The following is a 9674-nucleotide window of genomic DNA, read 5'->3' on the forward strand; positions in this document are numbered from 1 at the left end:
AATCAGCTGCTTCAGTAAATAAGATGCCGCCCGCCGCCCGACAGTGCCGCCTGTCGCCCACGCGTTGCTTTGACATGCTTTTCCCCGCCATAACCTCTTTTAACGTCCTCTCTGGGGCACTAACCTCATTAGCGGTCCCTCGGGGCTCGTGGAGGCCCTTGTGCGTTCCATACCTATTGCCCCCCCCTGATCTTGGGAGGGTAAATGTGGTCTTTTTGGCCCAAGGTATCACAGCTGGAGCTGTACGCTGAGCTAAATGCACCTGGGACCAAGAGCGTCTGATAGATTGATCGCTTGGATCATCTCAGCGCTTACTGGGGCAACAAAGGGGCATCAAAAAACGGAAAAGGACAAGAGGGTCGTGGACAAAGGGCACATTTTTTTACATCCTGACCGGGTTTAGAGAACACGGGCAAACGACTGTATAGCGTGGTAAACCCTGATACTGCGGATGTTCACTGCTTTTGACTCTGACAGCGAGGCTGTAACACACACTGCATTCATACAGAAGCAAGGTTGGCTTGGTTGGCATTGGTATGGTGTGTGTGTGTGTGTGTGTGTGTGTGTGTGTGTGTGTGTGTGTGTGTGTGTGTGTGTGTGTGTGTGTGTGTGTGTGTGTGTGTGGAGCTAGCAGGCCTGCCGTCCTACAGATGTCTTGGGCTTTGAGTTACCAGGTGTATGTCACCTGAGATTACCCACGCTAACACCCCTTAGGGCTAGCAGCCAGTATTGCAGCTGAGGGGGGCATCTGGTGACGTGTGTGTGTGTGTGTGTGTGTGTGTGTGTGTATGCATGGTAGTGCATGCGAGTACATACTTTTACGTGCAAGTACGAATTTGCGTTGACACAGTACGGCTGGCGTTGAGGCGAGGTAGAGGAGGGACAGGGCTGTGTGTGTGTGTGTGTGTGTGTGTGTGTGTGTGTGTGTGTGTGTGTGTGTGTGTGTGTGTGTGTGTGTGTGTGTGTGTGTGTGTGTGTGAAGTAAGACGGTGTGCACGGTGCAGAAACCAGTCCGGCCTACGGTGGACTCCCCCCCTCCTCTTTTCTTTTTTTTTTTGTCCCGCCGTGGCAGATCTAAACTCGCAACACGTTAGATCAGGGGGCCTCCTTCAATCGGCTCATTTGGAAGGAATGCAGATTAATAGATAGATCAATGCGAGGATGGGGTCAATGTCTTTCTGAGTGTGTGTGATAATGATAACGGTAATGAATGAGGACGTTTAAAGCACGGGCTCCTCGTGCGCTGCGCAGCCCCGCGTGCAGTCTCTGGTCGGGGAGTGTACTGGAGTGAGTAAAATGTTCGACTCCGCTGTCCCTCTGATCTCCCTCCGCTCACCGGTGCCGGTGCCCCCGCGGAGAGAGACCAAAGGCAAGCGCTTCTTAATCAAAGTGCATTGGATTAGCGAGGAGGAGGAGGAGGAGGAGGAGGAGGAGGAGGAGGAGGAAGAGGGAGGGGGGAGGGGGAGACCCAAACATCATAGAGATATCTCCTCACAGTCATCAGACAGATTGGAAAACAACCCGAATCTCAGGAACCACTACTTCAAATGATTAGTCTCTGACCCCGAAATAAAAAGGACGGTATTTTAATCTTTCTGTTAGTTAGGCGTTGGGGTGTGTGTGTGTGTGTGTGTGTGTGTGTGTGTGTGTGTGTGTGTGTGTGTGTGTGTGTGTGTGTGTGTGTGTGTGTGTGTGTGTGTTTGGCGAAAGGTCCCGCGTGTGAGCATATAGTCAGCAGCTAACTAGACCATGCCCGTGCGTGCATGTTTAGATTGCTTTCCCGAGATATGTGACATCATTAACCCGCAGAGCCACGCGGCGGCTCTGCGAGCCGGCGCGGAGTGATATTTTATTAATATACCTGCTGTGGCAGCATCGCCCCCGACTCGTACACTCGCACACGAGCCCGGCACACAACTCGACGTCCACATCATGTATATTTGATGGGCCAGGGCGACACTCGGCAGCCGGCAGCCTCTCTGTTTCCAACTTACCCTGACATTAACATATTTATTGTGCCTGCTAAATACCACGGAGGGCAGCTACGAGGTGAAAGAATACTGTTTGGAGACAATTATGAAGTGTAAAAGAAATACATGCATGGGGTAGGTCAGTAAAAATCCAGCGGTGGATAAAATATAGAGCGTAAGCCTCCGCAGCCCGGATGTTGTACAGCAGCCTGACACAAAAGGCCGATACTGCCATCATGTGGCCAAAGAATGTAACAGCAAGCGAGTTAACTCCGCTTTGATTTAATAGATACTGAAGCTATTGTAGAGACATTTACCTAAGTGTGTGCGTGCGTGCGCGCGCGCTTGCTGGGGCTCTCTATAGGAGGGGTGGTGGTGGTGGTGGGGGGGGGGGGTGGCAGATAGTGAAGTACAGCCGGCTGCCACTGAGGTATGTGTCTTTCGTAATGAGATATATTAGACTCCAGATGTTCCAAGTTATGTGGATGTGTGCTGGAGATTTAGGAGGGTGAGACTTGAACCCTGTCAGAGTCACAGTGCTGTTCTACCCCCTCCCCCCAACCCCTACCCCCATAGGTGGCCCTTTAACCTGTATACGTTGACACTTATACACACACACACATACACGCACTAATCAAACATCCATACACATTACTCACACCCTTGACAACTGTGTGGATCAACATTTAATAAACATACCAAAAAAAAAATGCACAAAATATAAAAAGAATTGGAAAAAGGCAACAAAAATATGTCACATATATACAAAGCTGTGGGGTGAATATTTTGTTATTATACTGTAAAAATATGTAAAACTTTCACATTCGACCCAACAGTAGACTAGTTCTGGGTTCCACTTATTGGAGGAAAGGTGACACCGTGGTCACATTTCTTACATCCAGTTTTCTTGGTTCAAAACATTTTCGTAGCGATTGCAGTTATTCACAACAGATCAAGAAGCCAGTGCAAGTATATATAAAAATATTCAACATAATTGGTGTACCGACAAATTTCTGATTTCACAGTAGATTCTCGGAATGACACTGTGGCACTGTACATATGCAAAACAAAACGAAAGCCCAGTCTCTCGTTTAAAAAGAAATACACCACAACGGCTGCCGGGGAGCTGTAAATACGGAAAATCTCGCGGATCATCAGCGGACCTCCTCCGCTGTTGTGGTCCGGGTAAAGAGCGGCCTCAGCTGTGCTCACCGTTTCAGTGAGCCTGGCAAGGCACCAGAACCGCTGACCAGGCCCAGCGTCGTCATCTCCTCACTGGCATGATGATACCCACCCACCCACTTCCACCTCACACCTCACACACACAAAAACACACCCGCCCCCCTCCTCATCACGGTGGCCCTGCTTAGATGGCAGACTGCAGCTTGGTCAGGTTCCTCTGATGCATGCTGTGGTGTCGCACCAACTCGTCAGAGCGGGCAAACTTCTTCTGACAGTTGGACCAGCGACAGGTAAAGGGCTTCTCACCTTCTCAGGGAGGAGGGTCCAGAGAAGGAATGAGAAGAGAGAAAGTAAATGATGTTGTTGCTTTAGAATGGATGAGCTCTACAGATAAGGCTAACGATTTCTGCTCCCTGCTGATCTATTGCCAATCAATGGAGCGTTAGCCCCGTTTGGGACTAGCGAGTTTTCTGGAAAAAGAGCTTTGTGCTCTTTGTGGTACATTTGACTCGGGTTGGGCAAGGTCACCCGAGGGAAATTTGCCAGCCTGATAAGCTTTCTGTTCAGGGGGGCAGGGAACTGGGGGGAATAGCGTGATCCTCCCACGTGCTACATCCCCCTGGTGAAACTCCTCACTGTCAGGTGAAAAGAAGCGGCTGGCGACTCCACATGTATCGAAGGAGGCATGTGGTAGTCTGCAGCCCTCCCCGGATCGGCAGAGGGGGTGGAGCAGCGACCGGGGCGGCTCGGGGAAGAGTTGGGTAATTGGCCAGGGACAAGGGGGGGGGGGGGCAAAAAAATAAAATAAAAAATCCCATCTCTTTGTGGCTTGTCCAAGTTTACTTTCAAATGTATCTCTCAACATGCACACTCTTCTTCTACACCTCTTCACTGTGCATCAGGAAAATCAACTGATGTTAATTCTGTTTTCAATCACCTGAGCCTATGTGGTCTTTATCACCATGGATGAAATAAAATATTTCCTCTAAAAAACAAAAGGGAACAATAATAAGCCTCTCTATGGGGAAGAACATGTTCGGGGTTCTTCCTACAGGTTTCAGAAAAAGAGGCATAGAAGAAGAACAGGAGCGTCCGTACTGAGCAATGCAATTTGAAACTCGGCTTGGAAAAGCCACAGGTGAGATTTTCTTATCAAACGATTTGTCTCCCCGCCTGCCGCCCGGTGACTGCTGGGATGGGCTCCAGCATACCGCGACCCTGAGAGCAGGATAAGCGGTTTGGATAACGAGTGAATGGATGTTTCACTCGGGTCACAAAAGGGTTCACAAAGCTTATCAGATTGGCCAATTTCAGTCAGGAAACCTTGCCGCACCCACGACAAAAGCGGTACAAGGTGCATAAAACCAAAATTTCAATGCGTTTCCATGAGGCGAGCATCCATGCGGTGGTTTGTGCTTGTCCCAAATGGGGCTGACGTAGCATTAGCCCCCCCCCCCCGACAAAATAGCAGTGCCGCCTAATCGGCAGCAATAACGACAATAATAAAAATAGAGAAGTAGAAAATAAAGGTATACGCACTTGTTTTACCTGTATGAGTCCGAGTGTGTGTCTTAAGGTGGTCTGACCGTGAAAACTTTCTCTGACATGTCTCACACTGAAAAGGCTTCACTCCTACACACAGGTGGCAGCGGTGGTGCCGGTGGGGGAGACAGAGGCAGGAAACAAAGTGAGGTCGGGGTGAAGGCCAGAAGTGTTAAAACACACACAAGTCAGGTGGTGGAGATGTTGTCCCAGACAGCGACCTCAACAGATTAACATGTTAAACAACTCAACCTGACCCTTCTTGTCATTACCTACTTTTCATCTGTGCACTTGGACATGATGTTAAGTGCACTGCACCCCCCCCCTTTTTTTTTCTCCCCAATTATACCTGGCCAATTACCCAACTCTTGGTCGTTGCTCCACTCCCTCTGCCGATCCGGGGAGGCCTGCAGACTACCACATGCCTCCTCCGATACATGTGGAGTCGCCAGCCACTTCTTTTCACCTGACAGTGAGGAGTTTCGCCAGGGGGACGTAGCGCGTGGGAGGATCACGCTATTCCCCCCAGTTCCCCCTCCCCCCGAACAGGCGCCCCGACTGACCAGAGGAGGCGCTAGTGCAGCGACCAGGATACATACCCACATCCAGCTTCCCACCCGCAGACACGGCCAATTGTGTCTGTAGGGATGCCCAACCAAGTTGGAGGTAACTCGGGGATTCGAACCGGCGATCCCCGGGTTGGTAGGCAACGGAATAGACCGCTATGCTACCCGGACCCCCTCCACATTGCATTTCAATATGCAAAATGTGCTATATTAGTAAAGTTTGATTGATTGATTGATTGATTGATTGATTGATTGATTGATTGATTGATTGATTGACTGATTGATTGATTGACTGATTGCTTGCTTGCTTGATGGATGGATGGATGGACTGCATGTGCAGACTCAGATAACAAAACATTTAATTTACTTCTCACAGTTGTATATCCTCATACTAGCATGTAATGACATGCCATGTTCAGAAGTAACCCAAATGTGTGTATGCATTTCCCAAACAAGAATCTGGAGAGGGGCGTTGAAGCAGTGAGGGACTATATATACACCATGGGTTTGACTCCTGTGCATACCTGTGTGTCTGCGCTGGTGTCTCTTCAGCTGGTCTGACCGAGAGAATCTGCGGCCACAGTCCGTGAAATCACACTGGTATGGCTTCTCTCCTATAGCAACACACACAAACACCCCCACCTTCGCATCACCTTCATCATTATCATCATCCCCGCGCCTCCTTTTACACATCATCATCGTCATCGGTAAATGTGATCAGCATCAAAATGCTGTGAGTATTTTTATGATCCCCCTGCTTGGGTTGCATCTTCCACACATGATAAAACAAGGAGGTCACTCGCAAGCCCCCTCATCGCTCCTTCTCCCCGTTTCCCCCGTTTTACTGCAGTGTCATTGGTCCACGGTCGCTATTTTTTACACATTACTTTTCTCAGCCTGTATTTATTCTGGAAAGTCGTTGGCTGTCTGGAATTATTTTTCCAGCTCAGGTTTGTTGTCCTCAAACGTACATAGTCAGACATTTAGTTCATCATGATTGACAGTTAGGGGAAAGTTCCCCCCCCCAAACCTAGAATTGCCCCACTTTAATTTTTAACTGGTCCCCTCCTGGATGAAAATGCATTTCTCTGATATATTTCCTGCTGTTGCTCATTTATTGTGCTTCCCATCCTCAACCCTCTTTTTAAAATGTGATTACTACTGGTGGGTGGGTGGATGGACGGATGGATGGATGGATTATTTATAGATTATAGATTATTTTCTGCATAAAGCTGTGTCACCTGTGTGTTTGCGGCCATGCATCTGCAGGTGGGACAGCTTGAAGTATCTTTTGCTGCAGCCAGGATAAGTGCACACAAACGGACGCTTCTCGTTGGTGTCCGCCCTTACCACCGGGGGTGCAATACCCGGTACCCGGCAGACGTCCTGTAAAAAAGAGATTAGGGATGGCTTGAGGGTTGAGAATAAAACATTGGTTTGTGTGTGTGTGTGTGTGTGTGTGTGTGTGTGTGTGTGTGTGTGTGTGTGTGTGTGTGTGTTTACATTATTACTGACCTGAAGCCCTCTGAAGACACCATGTGTGTGTATGTGGTACTGGGCACTACAGCTGAGGACCACAGAGGGAGGGGGCGCTGTGGGGTCAGTCTCGTAACCTGTTCCATGGCTGCTGGGGGGAGGGGGAGGGGGGGGTTGAATTTTACACACTTCCGAAAACATCCATGGTGTGATAGACAGTTCAACTAACACAAACACATAAGCATATGTGCACAAGTGAACACACACACACACACACACACACACACACACACACACACACACACACACACACACACACACACACACACACACACACACACACACTATTGTGACCTTTCCTAACTGCTGGCAGCAACATACATCCTATGTTCTCTGTACATGAAAAATTTGGATTTTTTTAGAACATTTTAAAGTGAATAAAGTGTACGAACGGGGCAGTTAGTGTAACAGTTTGACTGTGGCTGAAGAAATACTGTTGCTATGTCCGTATGCAGGAGGAAAGTACGTCAAGTTTATAAAAGCAGGAAGTAAAACAATCAGTGTTGGCAACATGACACATTTACTAAAGCTTCCATGCGGTGCCTGTTGTGAGTTTACAACAGCAAAAGTATAAACGGTACTGACAACCAGGTTTGAGACTGACGATACTGCACTGGGAGAATATATATTAGCAAGCTCGCAAGCTCAACCCTGGACCTGTGACCCCGAACTGGATTAGGTGGGTAGGGATAATGGCTGGAGAGGTGGGTGTTTATCAATGTAGACTAACATGGTGGCAAGTAAGTGACCGATGCTAGCTGAGGAGTAACATCCATGTTGGTGCAGTCACATGTGGAGGAGAGAAAATGGGAGTGGGTGGAAGAATGTTGAGGGAGAGAGAGAGGAGTGTGTGTGTGTGTGTGTGTGTTGGAGGGGGCAGCTTTCTTTCTTTTTTTGGGGGGGGGGATTCCCCCCCCCTTTTCTCCCCAATCGTATCCGGCCAATCACCCCACTCTTCTGAGCCGTCCCTGTCACTGCTCCACCCCCTCCGCCGATCCGGGGAGGGCTGCAGACTCCCCCATGCCTCCTCCGATGCATGCGGAGTCACCAGCCGCTTCTTTTCACCTGACAGCGGGGCGTTTCGCTGGGGGGGCGTAGCGCGTGGGAGGATCACACTATTCCCCCCCCAGTTCCCCCTTCCCCGCGAACAGGCGCCCTGACCAACCAGAGGAGGCGCTAGTGCAGCGATCAAGACACATACCCACATCCAGCTTCCCACCCGCAGACACGGCCAATTGTGTCTGGAGGGACGCCCAACCAAGCCGGAGGTAACACGGGGATTCGAACCAGCGATCCCCCATGTTGGTAGGCAACGGAATAGACCGCTACGCTACCCGGACGCCCCGGGGCAGGTTTCTTTTGATGAAGGCTGCTGCTCGGAGGAAGAAACTGCTCCTGTGCCCGGTTGTTTTAGTCCGTGTAGCCCAGTGTACGTCCTCATCCTGGTCTTCTACCTGACTTGTGCTTGCTGGGGAAGCGCAGCATGTGAGGTGGTACAACTAACCTCTTCATGGAAGACGCCAGGTTGTTCACTGGGTTCCACGACACACAGTCCAGCTGAGACGTCATCTGGTACAGGTTGTCACTGAGGAAGGCGTACAGCTGGTGTTAAATTTCGGCACTGTCTACGAGGCGGTCTTCCTCAAAGCATGGAGACTGTCTGCAACGTGGTCTCCCTTTTCCCCTTGTGTTAACGTGACAAGATATGCGGATTGCGTGAACGTTTGCCGATACACAATGGATGTGTTTGGCTGGCCGTTGGTTAATAATTGAAAATAAGATTCGACCCCGCAGGGTGTGCCTGTTTGTGTTTGTGTTAAAGGCCGACAGTGGGGCTCTGGGGCACCGGCCTGTAGTGACATTGGAAATACTTCAAATGCGAGACGCTGTCATCCCTCTTCCTCTTCCCTCGAGTGGGTAGTGAAGGGGTCTTGATGGAGAGGAAGTACATACAGCGGGATTATTAACACAGCTGGTCCACTCACTTCAACACTCCTCACTGGTTTCGTATTAAAACACACACACACGGGCTCTTACCCATTCTCTGCCTCGCCTACACACACACACACACACACACACACACACAATAGGACGCACACACAATAGGATACACACACACACACACACACACGCCCAAGCTTGGAGATATGGTTGTACACACAGAAGAGGTGAGTGCGTCGGTGCCTAGCACACGGCGGAGCGGGCCATGACATCATCCTGTCCTCTGTATCATTAGAGGAGTGGAAACAATTCAGGGGAATTCTGGAACATTCCTGCACAAGTCCTTGAGGGAAAGGCTGGCGATGGCGCTCTAATCAGTTCTGAACTATGGTAAACTACACAGAGACCCAAAGATGCGTGTGTGTGTGTGTGTGTGTGTGTGTGTGTGTGTGTGTGTGTGCATGAGCGCAAGAATATGAGTGTGTGTGCTTCTTTATGTGTGAGTGCATCCATTTCCATATGTTTGTGTGTGTGTGTGTGTGTGTGTGTGTGTGTGTGTGTGTGTGTGTGTTTGAGCATGAGTGCATGAACGTGAGTATGTGTGTGCTTCTTTATGTGTGAGTGCATCCATTTCTATATGTTTGTGTGTGTGTGTGTGTGTGTGTTTGAGCACGAGTGCATGAACATGAGTATGTGTGTGCTTCTTTATGTGTGAGTGCATCCGTTTCCATATGTTTGTGTGTGTGTGTGTGTGTGTGTGTGTGTGTGTGTGTGTGTGTGTGTGTTTGAGCATGAGTGCATGAACGTGAGTATGTGTGTGCTTCTTTATGTGTGAGTGCATCCGTCTCCATATGTGTGTGTGTGTGTGTGTGTGTGTGTGTGTGTGTGTGTGTGTGTGTGTGTGTGTTTGAGCATGAGTGCATGAATGTGTGTCTTC

General features: G+C 49.5%; 1 protein-coding gene across 7 annotated transcripts in view; it reads right to left on the minus strand.

Annotated features, from left to right (window-relative positions):
- Positions 1–2649: 2649 nt before the first annotated feature.
- wt1b (WT1 transcription factor b) overlaps positions 2650–9674 on the minus strand; it is a 13534-nt gene continuing 6509 nt past the window's right edge. Inside the window, exons 4-9 of one of the 7 annotated variants that reach the window (XM_056278140.1) lie at positions 8301–8381; positions 6776–6884; positions 6502–6646; positions 5785–5874; positions 4701–4784; positions 2650–3458 (exon numbers count right to left, since the gene is read on the minus strand). In XM_056278140.1, the coding sequence (XP_056134115.1) occupies positions 3337–3458; positions 4701–4784; positions 5785–5874; positions 6502–6646; positions 6776–6884; positions 8301–8381 (631 nt within the window). In that variant the 3' untranslated portion in view covers positions 2650–3336. Of the gene's footprint in view, positions 3459–4691; positions 4785–5784; positions 5875–6501; positions 6647–6775; positions 6888–8300; positions 8382–9674 lie in introns of all 7 variants that reach the window. The other 6 variants (XM_056278138.1, XM_056278139.1, XM_056278137.1 and 3 more) reach the window with 6 other exon arrangements.

Source organism: Lampris incognitus, chromosome 4 (genome assembly GCF_029633865.1).
Source record: "Lampris incognitus isolate fLamInc1 chromosome 4, fLamInc1.hap2, whole genome shotgun sequence".
Lineage (NCBI taxonomy): Eukaryota > Metazoa > Chordata > Actinopteri > Lampriformes > Lampridae > Lampris > Lampris incognitus.